Source organism: Mustela nivalis, assembly GCF_964662115.1.
Source record: "Mustela nivalis genome assembly, chromosome: 7".
Lineage (NCBI taxonomy): Eukaryota > Metazoa > Chordata > Mammalia > Carnivora > Mustelidae > Mustela > Mustela nivalis.
Window position 1 is genome coordinate 60,016,464 of NC_139026.1, and position 20,929 is coordinate 60,037,392.

At 35.2% G+C, this 20,929-nt stretch overlaps 1 protein-coding gene across 3 annotated transcripts in view; it reads left to right on the forward strand.

The window, feature by feature from the left end:
• The window catches only part of PIK3C2G (phosphatidylinositol-4-phosphate 3-kinase catalytic subunit type 2 gamma), a 351,683-nt gene that overhangs the window by 154,689 nt on the left and 176,065 nt on the right, over positions 1 to 20,929 (forward strand). For all 3 annotated transcript variants that reach the window (XM_082742400.1, XM_082742402.1, XM_082742401.1), the window contains one exon: positions 2,038 to 2,132. In XM_082742400.1, coding sequence (XP_082598526.1) covers positions 2,038 to 2,132 — 95 coding nt within the window. The remainder of the gene's footprint in view (positions 1 to 2,037; positions 2,133 to 20,929) is intronic.

The following is a 20,929-nucleotide window of genomic DNA, read 5'->3' on the forward strand; positions in this document are numbered from 1 at the left end:
TGCAAATAAAAATTAATCAAACTTGTAGGAACACTTCATCTATGATTCATGAGTATTGGCAGCATGCTCTATCTAACCTAAATCAAAAAAGTAAGTTTTTACAAAATTTTGTGTATACTAAACCTATTTGAAAATGGCATTCAGAATACATACACAACGCACTCACCACCAGAAATATCACTGAGAGCCATATACCTGCAAATCCAAATTCATATGACAAGACACACACAGAATCCAACATATCAAATACACAGAAGTAAAATTAGGAAGTGCAGCAACGACTCCCTAATTAAAAATGAAGATAATAAAATGTTTTGGGATGGGAAAAAAATGACTGGAAAATAAAACTGGGGAAGAATTTTCAAAACATTTATTACAGAATTTGCACCATGCTCTCCCCTAACTTCAAAACTTGAAACACATAAAAACTTTTGAAACATAAAATTCTACCCTACTGATTATTTTCTTGAAGTATGTTATTTTGTTATGTATTATATTGTTAGAATTATGCAGGATATATTAAAGAAATAAGACAGGACTCTAAGTCCATAACAAAAACAGAACATGTTGTTCATAGCCAGAAAATAATTTAGACCTGGACCCAGAGGTTACAGCAAACCGCGGGTCAACACTCTGTGGGTAGGTTCCAAGAACAGTTCATAATAATGCAGTGTGCACCAGAAATATTGCCAGCCTCCTAAATGGTGAAGTAGGAGTGAGGGGGAAATTGTACCAGTGCACAGAGTGATACAGGGAGTCTGGAAACAAGTAAAGCAATTTAAAAGCAACAAGTATTTATTCAAGAAGAAACAATGGAGAAATCCAAAAAAAAAGCTAAAAAGACAAGCATGGAAATAAATTATAAGATATCTCTCTCTTGCTCATGTGCTCATGTGATGTCTTATTAGGGCATCAACACAACTTATGGACCTGGTCAGCTAGTATTAGCAAGTAAGTGAAAGCAAGCCATGGCTGCAGTTTAAGAGAACATACATTATGGTCTTTATACATTCAGACAACACTAAGAGTTTATGCAAATTTGCTGAAATCATCTTTATGAAATCAACTTCATAAAGTTTCCCATCCTTGAGTATGGTCAGCATATTGAAAAATTTCTTTAGGTGTGTATGTGAGTATGTTTTGTGCCCACTTTTGTCTGCTGTCTGTACGGTGGTATAAAACCTGGCTTGAACTCTGTGTGTGTTGGGGGGAAGCAGCGGTGTGTGACTTAAATGGCTATTGAGCAACTAAAGATAGAAGCTTTGAGTCTTAAACAGGGAAGGAATTTTTTTCTGAAGATATCCTGTTTTCATTTTCAAATATATTAAGATTTCTGGAAGAATGATGGGGTCCAGGTACTCCCTGTGGACGGGGAAGCCCCTGTAGAGTACCTAATCTGAATTAGGCTCATAAGGATATTAGGGGTTGCCATTACTGCCTGTATTTTCCACCAGGTTGGGTTTCCGAGAAAATCTTAAGGAGCTTTTTACAGTAGAGATGAGGGAAAAGATTTGGAAAGGTGTTGACTTGGGTGGCACCAATCAGCTCTGAAATCTCTAAAGTTTTAGGTTCTGCAGGATAATACTGATGTATCAATTGGTGATTTCAGTTAAGGCTTTGAATGTGCATTAATTTCATTCCCCTAAGAGGAGAAGTCTCTACTATTGAATAATGCCATTTTTATATCTAGGACACTAATCATGCTATGTATTTTTGTGTGTGCCAGGATTTTCCTTCTAGGCATGGTTGAACTCCACCAACCATCTGCTCTTATTTATTACCCTGTGATACTAAAGCATAAATGAGAAAGAAACTTCACAAATTCAAACTGTGATGTGTGTGCACTACATTATACACCAGCTAATATGGTTATCTTATAATATATCAAATATAATCAAATATCCAATATAATTTTAACATTCTGTTAAAATGTTTAGGCTGTTTTCCTTTGCCTTTTCATAAACCTCATTAGGCCTTTTGTATTCTGCTAAAATTTTGTTACTGAGAAGTGTAAATTAATTATATCTCTTACTTCAGGCTGTCAAGTTTGAATGGAACCTTGAAAGTCCTCTGGTACAACTGCTATTGCATCGTTCATTGCAAAGCATCCAGATTGCCCATCGTCTTTACTGGTAAGATAAACTAAAATAGGATAGGATACCTTTTTTATTGTCAACTTCTCTCTGTGAGACAGCATTAGAAGATGTAGAAGATTTCCTACCTTGTAATTGATATAAGCCTCCATTTAAAGTTCAGCCAAATTAGAGTATTTGTCAAGTTTTTTTTATTTATGAGTGCAATTTAACTGTCATCATCCTCAAAATCTTCCCTTTATACAGTTACTGCCGTTTAAATCCAATCTGATTTTTAAAGCCGGATGATATCTTTCCTATAGCTTTATTTTTTCTTTAAGAGAGAGTGAGAGAGCACACACATATATGTATGGCAGACAACATCTACTAGCTTCAGTTGGTAGTAAAGCACTTTAATTAATAGAAAAAAGTCACTCTCATTTTTTAGTATGTTTTTCTGCTTCAAGAAATGTTACTCATGTTGACATTACTCTGCCCATGAAAATAACTCAAGCATTTCATAACAAAGTAGAGATACAAGGAATTGTTAGGCGCCAGTGTTTATTCTGATGTTCATTTTCATTTCAAATGTTTAATATGAAAAGCAGAACATTGTCCTCTACTATGTCGGTATAGGGAGGCATCAGACACGTGACTAGCCCTGGGCTCTTTGTTGAATGGACTCTTTCATCGAGTCTTGAATGAAGTCTTACTCTCCCCAGTTTTTCAGTCAGCTACTACCTTGCTGAGGAAACTTAAGTGGCTACACTTGGTGGTCTTTTGTTCTCACAGTAAAACTAGGATCAAGTTACCAGGGCCCAGCTGTGCACTTGCAGGCTTGTGACAGAAGGGGGCAGAAGAGGGCTGCTTGAACAGTCAATCAGGCTTGATGCCAAAACAGAGCTGGCAGGGCTTTAGAGCTATTCCAGGAGATTGACCCAATCAGGTATTAGGCAATCGATATCACTAGTGAAGTCAAAACTGGATTGGAGAGAAAATATGAGCAGAAGTCAGGGACTAATCTAAATAGGAATTAGGACCCAAAGAACAAGCTGTTGGTTGCATCAGTGTTTGCTGGTACTGAATGACTTAAGGCAATGGTATTTCTGGCACCACAAGGCCTTTCTTTCCATGATGACAACAGAATTAAAGGACCAAATCCTACAAGCTTTAAGATGCCACTCATAAAATTGAGATGATGCCAAATCTCCCTATTCATTTTCTAAGCACTCTGTCCTAAACTTTTCTTACCTAGATTTTGGGATAGATTTCTCAAATCAAGGACTGCTCTAAATAAAGTGAAATAATGTGGAAATTTTGCATCAAATGATTGAAGTCACACATGTCCCTCTCATCCTTTCTTTCTTTCTTTTCTTTTTTTTGAAAGAGAACTTTCTATTACTTTTATATACAGAATATTCAACAGTGTCCACTCAGCCCAGTTGGGTGGGCAGTTTTTAGTTTTTGCCTTTTCCAGTTGGCTATGCAAGCCACTGTCTTTGGACCCAGGACATTGCTTCCCCAGTGGCAGGGGATCTCATCGTATCTGTCATTGTAATTGGTCCTGATGGCTGCTACCGGCTTAGCCAGAGCTCCTTTGTCTTCTGAGTTAATCTGTGTGAAGACAACAGTGGTGCGGGTCTTCCTGTGGACCAAAGGCCCCAGCCTGGCCTCCCTCTCATCCTTTCTCCTAAATCATCCTTTCTCTTGATGCCTGAAGTTCTATCATCAGTGAGTCAATGCTTTAGATTAAGTATTGTTCCCTCCAAAATTTTTTTTCTAATGTGGAAATATATATATATATTTAGAACATACTGCTCATGATAAATTAGATGATTGTTTCTTTATTTATGTAACAAATCTTGAGATACTAGACCCTGTTGAACTATGAAGGATAAAACAGAATAGTCCTTGCCTAAACAAGCTGACAGGATAACAACACGACAGCTAGCAACCAGGCAGCAGGGAAGATCCCCTGGCTAGGTGAGAGAGAAAACTGACAACAAATCCTGCCCACTTTATGGTGATCCATTCCAAATACAACTGCAAGGTAGAGAGGCAAGGCTGGCCATCAAGTTAATAAAAAAGCCTAAACATGCACTCGCTTTCTGCCAGAGTTAAATACTGATGAAGGCATACAAATGAATACACAGAGGAGGTAAATGCTGTCTCTGCTTTGAGATCTGAAACACTCCCTGATGTACTTCAGGGAGTTATCACAGTGTAATAGAGCATGCATGATACAGAATCAATAGAAGGTTTTAAAGCCTCTCCTTTACCTTCTAGAATCATTATATTACTACTGACTAACCTTTTACCTTCACAATGTAATGAATAATAAATTATTGCTTCACTCTTTTATAAAGGAAAGATATGTCTTGTTGTCATTTAATATTGATCTCTTATAATCATCTTTCACCTTACTATTCTCAGAAAAGTATACACAGGATGAAATCTCTACAATAAGCAATTCACTAAGCTAACAATAGTTATTCTCTACCTCAACCAACCTGAGAAAAAGTAATGGATATTTTTAAGAAAGTGTACATGTTATACAATAATCTGTAAAATCCATTAGCATAGTTTTCTAGTTGAGGCACAATATAGGAACAGCTGGGGCTTTTCTTTTGGTTTTTTTTTTGTTTGTTTGTTTGTTTTATTTCTATGGGAGAAAGGTTTTATATAGTTCTTTTCATAAACAGATGTTTAAAAACAGAATATAATTTTAAATTAATTTTCATATATCATTTGTGTTATTTCTTTTATTAAATATATGAAAATAGAATCTTATAATCTCTTACAAAGTTCTACCTCAAATCAATACAAAAACCAGTAACAAAGCTCCACCTTAAATGTATCCCTAATTTAAATGATGTCCTCTTCAAATTTTTCTATCTTGTTTAAAAAAAAGTAAAGAGTTATAAAAGTGATCATTTTGTGCATATATACTGACCTCAAATGTTGGAACTTGCACCATATCTGGCATTTGGGAACTGAACTTTCTAATCCACTCTTCAGCAATTTTTCATTACAACAGCGACATGCAATTTTATCACTGCTTCCTTAGATAGTAATCTGGTGTTCCTATAATAGTATCAGTCTTCCTTTGTCATAGTTCATGGTAGAGATTTGGGTTAAGGCCTTGAAAAACAGCTTTAGATTGTTAAATATTTATTTTTTTCTCAGACTACAGGTTTAATTTAGCCAATAAAATATATGGTCAACAAAAAGGAATCTGTTCTTCCTTAATATGACCTTAATATTAGTAATTATCTTTTTCTTCTAATAATATTTGAATTTGATCTCCAAAACAAATAGATAATAAATACTCATAGAGTTACAGGATTTAGGAGTCAGATGGAACCTTATAAATGCTATAGCTCTTTTTTTTTTCTCACCCAGAAAGGGATATCAATGAATTAAGTGATTCATCTAGTTACAATCATCTAGCTAGCTGAAGAATTGAGTTTAAAATAGTTTTTTTCATGACATCTCATGCCCACTTCAGGTCTCTTTCCAATTCACCACCCACTTCTAAGAAAAGTACAACTTGAGGAATTCACAGAATGTTTGTTTGTTTCTCTATCAATGATTAAGGACTCATTCAAGTACACTAAAGTGGTGACTTTTCCTTAACTTGAATGCAAAACTGAAGAAAAAAACAATATCCCCAATTGAGAACTTTATATCAAAGTTCTTGCCATTAGGTGTCGGCATAACCCACAACTGCTGTCAATTATAATGTTAATAAATAGGCATTTGGAGGAAGCTCCAAAAAAATTATATAATTGAAGGAATTTTGAAGGGAACAGTAGGGTTTTTCCCAGAATTTTTCTTTTGTAGTTCCTGATTCATTCTTAAAACACTAAATTTATTCACTAAGTTTTACTATTAAACTACAAGTGATAAGAAAATAATTCCTGAGTAGTTTACTTTGTAGACTCATTTTGTACTTATCTTTCAGTACTTATTCTATAAAACCAAGACGTTATGTTATATAAAACCAAGACTCCGTTTTCTCTAAAACATTATTTAATTAAGCCAGCAATATGCTAATGAAATTCAAGTCAACCCATTTCATCAAGTTAAATGAGTTAGAAAATAAATTCGTGTAGTCCAGGCCAGAACTTGGCAATAATAAAATGTAAGCAAAATCCATCTTTAGTTTCCTTCTAAGTAAAAATATCCAGTAAGCAATTGGATATAGAATCCTAAAGAGCAAGAGAAAGATCTGGACTGGTAACAGAATGGGAATGTATCTGCATATTGATGGTACTTGCCAAGTTTCCATCTTATGGTTCAGTCATCCTCTGAATTTGGAGTTCTCACCCAGATTCCTTGTACTTTCATCCAGATTTTTCAAGAGGACCAGAACATCATGTCAAAAGTATTTTCAGGAGCCAAGTCTAGAAGGAGCACATAACCTCTTTTGCCTGCATTCCATAGGTCAAAAGTCAGTAACAAGACTCCATCTACATTCAAGGGAAAATAGGAAAGCAGACCAGTATATATGTCTATATACAGAAGCAAAACGCTGTTTGATCTGGTAAATCCAGAGCAGTGTCTGCCACAGAGGTAAAGCAAGTTATAGGACTAAAGAAATTTGACAATTAAGCTGTAGAGAAAGAGGACATGGAAGGAAAACCAGTACTCACTCTTAAATATATTAATTGGCTTTCTTTTCAAAAGCTAAGATTGATCTCAATAGACAAAAAAGATAATTGCCCAACCACTGGAATAGAATCATTATTTTGGCAGACATCTTTTAAAAATGTCTTTTGTCCAATTATCCTGTTAGTATTTCCAAGAGATTTAACCAATGGGTATATTTTTAAACCATTTTACCTAGATGGCTCATTATGTAGTGGTGATGGGCAACTGGTATCTTGGCCCAAGAGGTCCCAAACTAAATTAAATATTGCTATCCTCTCCTTCTCATTCAGTCCTTGCACTCACTATATCCAAACCTCCTTTTTTTTTTTTTTAAAGATTTTATTTATTTATTTGTCAAAGACAGAGGGAGAGAGAGCGAGTGAGCACAGGCAGACAGAGAGGCAGGCAGAGGCAGAGGGAGAAGCAGGCTCCCTGCCGAGCAAGGAGCCCCATGTGGGACTTGATCCCAGAACCCTGGGATCACGACCTGAGCCTAAGGCAGCTGCTTAACCAACTGAGCCACCCAGGCGTCCCCAAACCTCCTTTTTTATATGTAGTATCCTGGTTAACAGCTACCACCAAGATATCCAACACAGAAAATCTGCGAAGCAATATTCCTACCAATAACCTTCCTCATTCAATCAGCCCTTAAGACTTGGCTATTGTTTCTTATAAATATGTCTTAAATTTGTCCCTTTTCTATTTTTGTCCACTAGGTGGATAACACCTTAGTTCAAGTCTTCAGCATTACCTACTTGCATGATCACAACAGCTTTCTAATTGTTTCTTGTTTTTGTTTTGGGGTTTGTTTGTTTGTTTGTTTCACTTCCATTCTTACCTACCTTGGGCCCATCCATCCTCCACACTGTTCTTGGTATAATCTTTAGATAATACAATTTGATCCCTAACTCATACAGTAGGTTCTAGTTTCAATGTAACCCACAGCTGGCTAGCATAATTCTATAATTCCAATCAGCTTTTTCTTACTGATAGAGTTAAGAATTTTTAGATGTTGGAAAAAAAAACACAAAACTGTTTTTCCTTAATATGACCTTGCAATAGATTTTCATGATTTCAACTCTGCCTGCTTCCCACACCCATTTTGTATGACTTTCTACACCCAAATAATATCTTTTGTATTCTCAAGTAGTTATTCAAATTTCCAAGCTCTTTCAAGCCCTTGTGGCTTTGTACATGGTATTTCTCTCTGCCTGAAATTCAGTTGCCCTGTTGTTTGCCCAGAATCCTTGGGGACCCAGCTCAAATTTGTATTATCTTTGAAGATGTCTCAGCCCTTATACACACTTGCCAATACAATTTTTAGCGGAGTACATACTTGATTTACTTCACCATTTACCTTTTCTTTAAGATAGCTTGGGCCACAAATAACAAAAATGTTGATTTAACTGGCTTAAACAATATGAAAAGTTAATAATCTCACATAACAGGAAGTTCATTAGTAGAGCGGTTTCAGAGTTTTTTATAGCAGCAGCTCACTGATTTTGTCATACACCCAGTTTCTTTGTCTTTTTTGCTCTGTCATCCTGTGTGTTTATTTGTTCTTAGTCCACTTCACATCATGGTTATAAGGAGACTGACACAGGTAATACCACATCCATACATGACACCAGGCAGCAAAAGAAAAGGGGCTAATCCTTCTTCAATAAGAAAAATTTTCCTCTGATCTTCATAAAAGAGTTAACTTCTTTCATCATTTGTGGGAATTGGGTCACATACTATCCTGAGATAATCACTTGATCTGATGGCCATCAGGTGAATTGACTTACCTAATTGGTTTAGAATATTCAGAATATACCCCTAAACTGGTCATCTTTCCTGAAGATTTTGCTATCTGGACAAAATCTGATTCTTTCTTCAGTTGTGAAGGGGAGACTAGATTTAGTTTAGATAAAACCCTAGGTTCCCTCCCCGGATTGTGAGGCCCTATCTTTTTTTTTTTTTTTTTTTTAAGATTTTATGTATTTATTTGACAGAGAGAAATCACAAGTGGATGGAGAGGCAGGCAGAGAGAGAGAGGGAAGCAGGCTCCCAACGCAGGACTCAATCCCAGGACCCTGAGATCATGACCTGAGCCGAAGGCAGAGGCTTTAACCCACTGAGCCACCCAGGCGCCCCTGTGAGGCCCTATCTTAATCATACATCCCTAACACAGAATATTGCACACAGCACATATAATTGGCATTCAATAAGTACCTGTTGAATGAATTAAAATAATAATTATACCACATACATTTATGCTGCCTACAGGCTAACTTATCTTGACCACTATACTTAAAACAGCAGAGAATCAAGTCATATTATACTGAATAAGCTATATTACACTGAAGTCATTGTATTCAGTATGTAAGTTCCCATTGGTACTCTCATAATCACTTTTGCTCTTTTTAAAAAGTGGAATTCCGGCAACCACCAATCTGCTTTCTGTCTCTATGCATTTACCTAGTTTGGATGTTTCATGTAAATGGGATAACATGTGACCTTTTGTCTCTGGCTTCTTTCACTTCATATAATATTTTCAAAGTTCATGCACATTGTAGCAGTTGCAGGGGAGGGGGAAAGAGGAGGTGACTTCTTAAAAGGTACAGGATTTTCTTCTGAGATAATAAACATGTTTTGGAACCAGACAGAGATGTGGTTGCAACAACATTATGAATATACTAAATTCCATTGAACCGTATACTTTAATAATTTCATATTATGTGAGTTTCATAATAAAAAGTTTAAAAAAGGTTAAAAAAAAAAATGGAATTCCGTACCTCTCTGTAATCGGGGGAAGTTGAGTTAATGACTTACAGATAAATATGGTCGTCTGGAATAAAGTTTTTGAAAAGCTATCTTTTTTTTTTTTTTTAAGCTTTCAGTTGTTAACAATGGTTGTGTCCTACAGTGTCAGGTGCTTTTTATTGACTTAACTATGCTGTTTCTGAGTAAAAATAAAAGCCTACAGGGGCACCTGTGTGGCTCAGTCAGTAAAGTGTCTGCCTTTAGCTCAGGTCATGATCTCAGGGAACTGAGATTGAGCCCCATTGGGGGCTCCCTGCTCAGCGGAGAGCCTGCTTCTCACTCTCCCTCTACATGTCCCCCTTCCCCTGCTTGTTCTCTCTCTCTCTCTCAAATAAATAAACAAAATCTTTAAAAATTTTCTTTTCTTTTTTTTTTTTTAAAGATTTTGTTTATTTATTTGACAGATAGAGATCACAAGTAGACAGAGAGGCAGGCAGAGAGAGAGGAGGAAGCAGGTTTCCCGCTGAGCAGAGAGCCCGGCACGGGGCTCTATTGCAGGACCCTGGGATCATGACCTGAGCCGAAGGCAGAGGCTTTAACCCACTGAGCCACCCAGGCACCCCATCTTTAAAAAATTTAATAAAAGGTTGTACCTAATGATTTGACAAGAAGTGTTTTATGGGGAAATCTTAAGTTAGTAAGCGGCTACTTACTGTCTTTTAAAATACAATTTTCTATGTTACGATTATGATTTTTGGGGGGATTACTGAGCAGTTTCTTGATTTTTGCTGGCTCCTATGCTGTTTTTTGTTGTTGTTGTCATTCGGTTGATGGTTTGTTTTTTGTTTTGGACTGTGATGATTGGTAGTTTTTTGTTATTGTTTTTGTTTTTTATCAGCTGTTGAGTAAGTCCTTTATTTTCAGGCTCAACTTTACTTTCTGTGTTTACTCATCAAAAGATCCCTTTTTGAAAAGGTTGAATAGAGGTTTTTCTCGCTTTTCTTCCAACTCAATTTTCTATTTCATTTGTTATTACTATAGTTACAAGAAAAAGACAGTTACTTTGGTGTTCCTTGGCTAAAGAACTTCGTATGTGTGGCTTTTTGCAGCAAAATCCAGACTTGGATATTTCAATCAAATACTTGTCATGTTTAATAACTTAAAATTCTTATTTTTGTTTTGGCATGTATGATTCCGTTTTGACCAATGACAAGTGAACAGCTTGCACAAATAATGCTCATCTTCTCTGGATCTGACAGTCTGCCTGAAACACTAACCGCTCTTGGCAGATATGCCACATAAATTGTATCTTGCTTGGGTTTAGTGATCTGAAATTGTTAAAGGGAGGAATCCTAATGTACATGTCACTTTCCTTTTTAAATTAGGGCACTGTGTACTTATGTTTCCTAGGATGTTATAAATGTCCTTAATTTACCAAAAGGGTGAAACTTCTATTATTTTCTTCCAAGTGAAAGTTACTGTCACTCTTGGAGAGGCTGCTGCTCAATAAACTGTTGACATAAATTGATTGATTATTCTGAAAATCTCACAAGACTTAAATCTAGAGCTCCAGTAACAAAACATTGTGGGGTAACTGCACAAGTAGACCAACGGACTTCAGTGAACAGATGCAGGAAAGTGCATAAGTATATTAAGAAAAGAGAGACTATTATGTTAGTCATCCATTCTTTGATACATCTGTTCCCTAAGTTTTTATTGAGTGCCTATTATATAAATAATTTGCAGCTTTTTTGCAAAAGGGATAGAAAATATAAACAAATGATAATAAACACGGTTTAAGCAATTTTTTTTCAAGCTTCCTGGCTATTTTAGGCAGTTACCACAGATGTCAGAGTCTATTTTTCAACACTGTTGTCTCAACAAATTAATTTTAAACATTCCAGTGATTTTCAAATCCTCTTTGATCAGATTATAAGCCCAATTCAGAGTATTTCTCCACTATTAAAATTGTTGTGTCAGTTGTCCAGAGGATTGCCACCAGGATCAAGGAACTTCAGGAACAGAATTGGGGATCAGATGAGACTTGACTCATCTTAAAATATCTTACTATTCTTTCTCTGCTATAAAGACCAGAATGCTAGGTTTATCAACTCTAGTATGGCTGTGACTTATAGAGTATTACTAAGAATTCTAACCATCTGTCTTCAATACTTTTTATCCTTACAAGTAGAAATGATGTAGTTAATCCTAAATACTATGCTAGTATTCTCAACAACTTCATTATCTCCATTTTCCAGGTGAAGAAATTAGTACTTAAAGAGGCTAAGTATGTAATGCTATTAAGTATCACAGCCAAAATTGACCCTGTGCCCTATCCACTAGGACCTTCTACCTACTCACATATAATGAAGGATATAACAAAGAACAATAGAAAACAGAATAATGTAATAGTAAGAGAATAGGATTTGGGGGAAAACATACTTAAGTAGTAATTCCACCTCAGGTCTCTGTTAGCTATATGGTCTTCGAAAAATTACTTAACGTCCTGATTTTTTTCATAATCTGTAAAGGAAATGTAATTATGCCTAACAGAATTATTGTTAAAATAAATTGAGATCATACTTATCAAGGTCCTTAATATATATTTAGTACATTCAAAAGATATGTATGCTTAATCATTTAGTATCCCCAAAATTCCAGTTCACAAGGTCATATCACAAATTAATAATTATATAGAATTCAGGTCTTGGATTCTTGATATTTGACTCCTCATTCCTACAAATGTTCTTTCTTTGTTTTATTCCAAATTAAAATTCCAATTAAAATTTAAAATGAAACTTTAATATCAGACTCTGAAATGGGTGGAAGTGGGAGCACAAAAGTCACTGTATAAACTAGTTTGAGACTTGTTGAACAAAGTATCTTGAAACACTCTAAGTGTCAGAAAAAGTTGGGAATATGTGCATGATTTAGTATCCGAGAAATTTAACAGGCAAAGGAATCTAGCAACATTCACAGATTGCCTGTTGATACATGTTTTCTATCTCACTCACATCACTCACTTGTCTGTTAGCACAGTTCAGAAGAAGAAAATGTGAGTAAAAATTTTCATTGGTCCTTTGGTTATTTTATAGGATTAGGTTATGAACTACAAATGAAAAATTATACTCTTGTAAGAAGTTGAGAACTTAAAAGGCAAAGAATTTAAAGAACCCCTTTTAGACCCATGTATTCTGAAGTATGTTTCAAGTAAAAAATGTTCTTGTTGAAAAAAAAGAAATAACTTCAACTGAGTGTACACATTTAAAGTAAAACTTATCAGAAGGGAGGTGGGTGGGGAACCAGTGAAACAGGTGAAGAGGAATAAGAATACACTTACTATGAGCATTGAGTTATGACGTATAGAACTGTTGAATCATTGTATTGTCCACCTGAAACTAATGGAACACTGTATGTTAACTATACTAAATATATACTAAATATATAACTAAAATTAAAAACTTAAATAAATAAACAAACCCTTTATAACGGGGAAAGAATGGATTCTGTGTTGCTAAATCTACCACACTAAGAAAGCATTATAGACCATCTGAGAAAGATAGGAACTTGTGAAACATCTCATGAACTAGGGAAGAAAATGTGATTAGTGGTTATCTTGGATTTTTCGATTATTAAGGCCATATTTCTTATTTCTTTCCATTATTAAGGCCATAAATCTTAAATTGTTTATTCCTTTGGTATTAAATATTTATAATAAATCTTATTACTAAGCATGTGACTGCAGTGAGATAATTTGTTCTTGAGGTATAATGAATGATAAACATGACATTTATACTGGATTCACTTCCATGGTCACAGTTAGCAATTCCTTCCCACTGGACAATTGATTAATGACAAGGGATGATTGCACATTTCTCTTTTCTCTTTCCTCTACCCAGGATACTTAGCAATGATTATCTCAAAGAAGTTATTTGTTGTTTTTGTACATACATTAAAGTTAGGACCAGTTGTGCTCCAACCTCTGGAGAACCGTGTCCCACCAGTTTTGGTATTTTATATTAAAGAGACTAGTGATACCAGCTATGAAACATCAAGCTTTTTGATTCTGGATAACTGACAAACTTTCTGAGCTTCCATTTCCTCATCTGTAAAACAAGAATAAAATACTTAACCAAAAGTACTTAGCATGAGACCTGACACCTATAACTACTCTGTACATATACATTGAATAAATCAATGATTAGGAGAATTGAAATTTTTTGAGAGTGAAGTGACAAAATTATGCAATAGGGCTTGTGTAACCCCTACCCTTAATAAATGCTTCTTTTTATCTTTCTTCTTTTTTTAATTTTTTAATCAAATGATGACATTTCATTTGTTGGAGGATAGTTTAAGAACGTTTTAATTAGCACTCCCCAACTGAAGTATGTTATCAGACAAGTGGACATAAATCTAATTCTGTGATCTAAATCATGCGCATTTCATCTAAGTGTAAATGGGAAAACCGTGTAAGTGGGAAAAGTTCTGGGACACACTTGTAGTATTTCTCACCATCCCACATCTTGCCACCATTCTGGATGGTTTCATTTCTAATGGATAATTCAGGAAAAAATGCCTCAAATACCCTTCACATCCTATTTTACCAATAAATTTTAGCTCCTTCACACTTCCACAACCACTTTCCATGGCTACATATTAAATTTTTTCATCACTAGGGATGGCTCTTCATCCAAAGTTTTAAACTCAGAAATCTAATGTAGTAGCCCTTTCATTTTTTGAGATTACAGTACATACTAAATCTAGAGTTCACTGCCAATAGAAATTCGACTCCTGATGTCAGCCTTTCACCAGGCTCATCCAGCTACTCATACTGTGACATACTTTCCTAGTGATTTTTTAAACTATTTATTTACATATCTGAGTTAATTTCCTCCATCTTCCTTTGTATCTACCAAGTCACTTATGAAATGTCTCAGGAGTCATTACTTCTCTCTCCATCTCCACTAAACCCTTAGCTCAGGACATTATGATTTCCTGATAAATACTGCTGTTATTTATTATTTCATCTACCCAATTCAATAATTCTCATTGATGCTCATAAGATAAAGATAAGGGGTATCTGGGTGGCTCAGGATGCTCATAAGATAAAGAAAAGGGGTGCCTTGGTTAAGCATCTGCCTTCAGCTCAGGTCATGATCTCAGGGTCCTGGAATGGAGCCCTTGATTCATGTTCCATGCTCAGTGGGGAGTCTGCCTTCCCCACTCTCTCTGCCCCTTCCTCCCAACTCATGTTCTCTCCCTCTTTCTCTCTCTCTCTCTAATAAATTAATAAGATCTTTTTTTAAAAAAGTAGGGATGCCTGGGTGGCTCAGTCAGTTAAGCATTTGCCTTCAGCTCAGGTCATGATTCCAAAGTCCTGGAACCGAGTCCCACATCAGGCTACTTGTTCGGTGGGGAGGCTGTTTCTCCCTCTCCCACTGCCTGCTTATGCTCTCCCTCTCTCTACCTCTGAAAAATAAATAAAACCTTTTAAAAAATCTTTAAGAAATAAAAATAAATACAAAATTTTAAAAGGTAAAGATCAAATTCATTACTCTTATTCTATATAAAATATCCAACAGAACAAATTTTATTTTATTCTCAGTGTCAGAAAAACTTACGTTTCTGTGTTTGGAACTTGTGGTTCCAAAGCAGCCAGTTTGGGGTTTTTTGTTTTTTTGCTTAATTCTTTGTTTGTTTTATTAACATATAATGTATTATTTGCTTCAGGGGTACAAGTCTGTGAGTCATCAGTCTTACATACTCACAGCACTTACCATAGCACATACCCTCACCAATGTCCATAACCCAGCCACCCTATCCCTTCCCAGCCACTCCCAACAAACCCGTTTGTTTCCTGAGATTAAGAGTTTGTTTTTAACATATGAAAGTGTTGGCTTTCTTAACTCAGAGGGTGATAGTTCACAGTTTAGGATCTATTTCACTGTGCCTGAATGCAAATCCTGCTTATGCTATTTATTAGGTATCTGACTTTCCACAAGGTACTTAGCTTTTATAAGACAAATTTTTGCCAGTCATTAAAATGAGGATAATAATAACATTTATTTTCACAGGATCATTGTGAGAATTAATGTAATGTGATAAGATTTGGGATCATAGAGTTGGACAGCCTTGTGACACAGAGAATCCAACCAGGTATCAGGCTTGCATCTGCAAGTTGTGGTCCTAGCTCATAGGAAGAACTTATTTATTAAACAAATATTATTAAGCACCTTCCTTGAGAAAAAATCAGGTTGTGGTATTCAGGGATACAGGAAAAAAAAATCCCTACCCTTCCTTATATAGCTTTTGAGAGAAATAAGATATATACTTATAAAATACTGATAAATGCTAGGGGAAAAAATGAAACAATTAGGAGATATAAGGAATATGAGGGTTGGGGAAGAGCAATTTTAAGATAGAGTAGCAAGGAAAGGCTTTATTAAAATGGTAGCATTCAAAAAAAGACCTCAGTGAAGTAATAGAATGGATGGTTAGATGTCTAAGGAAGAGAATATGAGGAAGAGGAAACAGCATATGCAAAGGCATTGAGGTGCATGTTTGGGGTACTAGAGAGAAACCAGTGTAGCTTTCTGAGGCTACAATGAGGCCAGTATAGCTAGATTAATCTGAACAAGGGGGGGAATAATAGGAAATGAAGTCAGAGGGGAAGTGGGAAAGGTGAGGTCAGGTTATGTAAAAATTTCTATGCCATTATTAGGATATTGGCTTTAATTTAAGTAAAATGGGAAGTCCTTAGAGGGTTCTGGGAAAATAAAAGACATGATTTGGTTTATATTTTAACAACTGACTGTTGTGTTAAGGGTTGATTGAAGAAGGGCAGTGGCAGGAACAAGAAAATCAGTTAGGAGGCTAATGCAATAATTCAGATAAAAGAGTGTAGTGGCTCAGATCAGGGTACAGCAGTAGAAGGAGTGAAAAATCATTAAATTCTGGGTTTATTTATAAAAGTAAAGTAAACAAAATTTTCTGATAGATTGACTGAGGGTCATGAGAGAAACAATTAAATAATGATTACTATGATTGTTGTGTGAATGATTGAAAGAACAGATTTTTAGGAGGGCAGTTTCTAAGAATGGGAAAAAGATACCAAGAGATCAGTTTGGACTTATTGAAATCTGAAATAATTACTGAACATCTTTATCTGGACTACAGTGAAAATGAGGGAATTATCATATCAATGCAAAGATGAGGTTTAAAGGCATAGGAGTAGGGGATATCATGGGAGAATGAGAACGGATCGAAAGACAAAGAAGTCCAAATATGTGGTGGTCAAGCCAACATTTAAAAGCCGAAGAGAGAAGGCAGAAACAAAATAAGACTAAAAAGAAGGAGTCAGAGATGTAAAAGATGAATGAAGTAAGTACTGAATCCTATAAGACTAAAGAAAGTATAAAAGTAAAAGTGATATGATTGTCTATGTCCAATGCTGCTAATAGGTCAACTAACTTTGAGATCTGACTAGCACCATGAAGATCACTGAAGGTCATTGAAAAAATGGTTTCAGTGAATGGAGGTGAAAGCCTGGTAGGAATAGACTCAAGACTTAGAAATATCAGAGATAGTAACTTTTGGAGTTATGCTGAGAGATAAGGGTTAGTAGCTGAAGTAGCTGAGGATTAAAATCTTGAGAGGAGTTGTTTTATTTTGTTTATTCTTCTGTTTTGTTTAGGATGGGAGAAATAACAGCTTTTTTATATGCTGGTGGAAAAAGAGGGTGATGTTGATAAGACAAGAGAAAATGGAGAAATTTCTCATGCAAAAAAGTTGAGTAATAAGAGGAATTACGATCTATGGCACAAGAGGATTGGCACACAGAGTTTGTACATAGTCACAAGAAGAAATGGAAAATAGATGGGAGTATGTATGTGAGTAGACAGAATGATAGCTGCTTTTGTAGTGAGGGAAACAAAATCATTTTTTGAATGGGGCAGAAAGTGTTGGGAGTTTGAGGACAGAGGACTCACTTGAAATTACTGCTTATAAATTTAAAGTAGGGACAACTAGAAAGATGTGTGGCTTTCTCCTTGCCCAAGAAATAGAGGAAGTGCTGGATGTAACCAAAAATGTTGCTTGCCATAGCACATCATGAAACTGGGGAGGCAAGAGAATTGAAGGTATATTCAAAAGACAGACAGTATAATGATTTATAACTTAAAATAATAAGCTGTGAAACTTAACTGGTGTAAGGACAGAAGTGAAGGCATAAATTGGATTGAAGAGAGTAAAAGAATTGATGAATTATAGAGGTCCATATAGACAAAAAGATGCAAGCATTGGGATAACTAAAGTCAGAGAACTAGAAAAATAGCAGGTGGTGGTTGGAGGGTGAGATGGCTGAAATTGAAATTAAAGAAAGCTTGTAAACACTGATAATGATGAAATCAAGTGTTTAATAGGAGATTGACTGATAGTAGAGATAAAATCATCAAAGAAAAGAGATTAAGAGAATTAAGTCCAGGATGCTGAAATACTCATCTACATGGATAGTGAAATCACTAAAAATTGTGATGTAAGTGATGTTGAGGGAGTGACAAGTGATCTAGTAACTAAAATCTTAAAGTAATTAGGGCAAGAATGTATGCAAATCAGAATTTCTCTTAAGTTTAGTGGTTACAGAGCCAGGAAGAAAGTCTGTTACATATTTTAAGATCCAGAGAAAAACAAAATTAATTTGCGTGACACAGCAGCACGCAGGAGGATAGGAAGCTGGGAGGCAGGAATAGGGTTGGGAGGCAGGTATGAGGGGATGGAGCAGAATGTCACTGTCAGTCTGAAAATTTATCTAATTTCTACTGTGAATCTGAGGAACATGGGTTGAAAGATTCCCTCCATTGGAAACCATTCACCTAGAAATTACAACCCAGGTCTCAGCTGGTCAGCACCCCACCAGAAACCAGTCTTGTGGCTAGGAAACCTAATCAAGCAGAGAAAGCAACACAAAAATTGCTAGAAAGGTAGTTCCAAGATTGCTTGGGATATCATGTTTGCTTTTTTAATGACAAAGCATCTGAATTTTTTTATTATAAATATATTCAAACATCTATAAAAATAGAGAAGATAGTAGTACTGTGACCAAATACCCCCTTATACACACATACCACCACCAAATTTTAACAATTATCAAGATTTTGGTCCACATGAGAAAGTGTCATTTATTCCTTAGATTTATAATAAGGTATAGAAATATTTGAGAGAATTAAACTGTAGTAATTATTATTACATTTGTATGTATACCACCTTAGGTTTTTGGTTTTTTGTTTTTTGTTTTTTTTTTTTTTTTTTTTTTTTTTTTTACTATTTTAGAGAATTTGGTCTTTGGAATAACAAAAGACCAAAAATTAACCAAGTCATCAAATAGGCTTGTGATTTTAAGTTGAAATGGTACTGCATTTATAAGTCATGGAATAGTTGAGTAAACAATGTATCATATGTATAATATTTACAGTATTATGTGCCAGATATAATAAAAAATGTTCTAGACCACCGAGTAACTTAAAAAGAAAATTGAGTATACTAAATTTATAAATGAAGTTCAAAATGTTTAAGAGCATTAGATTTCTAACTGGGAAGATAGTAATCAAAGACCTTCCCTCCCTGAAAGTCATTCTTAAAATTTGATACCTTTATAGAGGGTATAAGATATGTAAATTAAACTTAAATGTTTAAGAAAGTTTGTGTTTTTAAATTTGAAAGCTAATAAAAAATTAATTTTTAAAGCCAAAATAATTTTTGGAAAATATTTTCTAGACTCAAAGCTATTTAAAAGCACCAGAAGACTGATAGTGATAAGAACAGTGGTTGGGACATTGTAAACATTCATTAAATGTTATTACTTCCCTTTGGCTGCTTACATACTGGAGGTCAAAAATTTAGCTGACCTCTAACACAACCTTGTAGTATGAATTCTGAATATTTACCTCTCTCCTGGGTTCATCTTTCCCATCTGTACCCTCCCTTTACATCATTTTCCATATTTATTTTAAATATTTTTTTTTGCATTGTATACATAAATAACAGAAACCCATATAAGCCCTTCATTTTTGGCCCCTCACTTGCTTTTTCAACCTCCTTTTTTATTATTTGCTCAATGCAATCATGGTCATACCATACCAACGTATCTGCTAGTGCCTGGTGATATCCTGACTTTCACATTTTCCTGCTATCTAAAGATACTAAAATACTCTTAGCATCTCTCAATACAATATTTTCTCTAAATCTTTCTCCATTTTTTGCTAGAGTCAGTTAAGCATTTCTCTGGATTGCCAGACTTCTTCTTTATATTGCTTATCAAATTGTTTGGGAATTAATTGTTTAAAAATTTGTTCTCTTGCCTAACCTCCCACCTCCTTAAATTCTCCTACAATGATTTCTTTGAATGATTTCAGTCAAGACTTGGTAAATATACAATATAATTTTCCCAAAATGCTTAGTTGGCTTATCCATTCATTTAATTACTCATTTAAAAAAATACTGTGCTTGGACCTACTTATTTTAATAACTATATGCAACAAACTGAAATTTGAGTAATAGAAGTCCAAGATTTCCCAATGATACAGCAAAGAACAAACCAGTGGAGCAGATGATAGAAGCACAATAAAAGTAGAACAGTGTGCTAAAGACAGAAGTACAAGTGCCGAGTACAGCAATGCAGAATGTTCTACTTAAACCCCTGAATAAACTGTTCTTTAAGCTTTGTTTTCTTTTAATCTCTTAGTTCTAGCTATGCATTTTATTATTCAAATGAAGCTATAAAATGCAAAACTTTAAATAAACAACATTTTAATTCAGTAGTGCGACTGAATATTAGTTCCCATTAAGGAGAAAAAAAAATTGACCAAGTATCATCAACATTTAAGATCTATACTCTATTAAGGGCACGTGGGTGGCTCAGTGGGTTAAAGCCTCTGTCTTTGGCTTGGGTCATGATCTCAGGGTCATGATCTCAGTGTCCTGGGACTGAGCCCCACATCAGGCTCTCTGCTCAGTAGGGAGCCTGCTTCCTCCTCCCTCTCTTCACCTGCCTCTCTGCATGCTTGTGATCTCTGTCAAATAAATAAATAAAATCTTAAAAAAAAAAATCTGTGCTCTTTTAAAGACATTAGATTGGAATTTAATGTGTATTTTTATATAACATATATTAAATGAAAGCTATGTTGAAATGAATGATCACAACTGATATTAACCCCCAAATCATGAGAAATAACTATTCATCTCACTCAGATATTTATTTATTTATTAAAGATTTATTTATTTATTTGTTTGTTTGTTTGTTTATTTTAGAGATGGAGAGCACCAGCAGGAGGAGGGGCAGAGGGAGAGGGGGAGAGAATCTCAAGACTCCGCCTGAGCATGGAGCCTGATAAGAGGATTGATTTCACCCTCAGATGGGAGCCTGAGCCAAAGCCAAGAGTTGGATGCTTAACTGACTGAGCCAC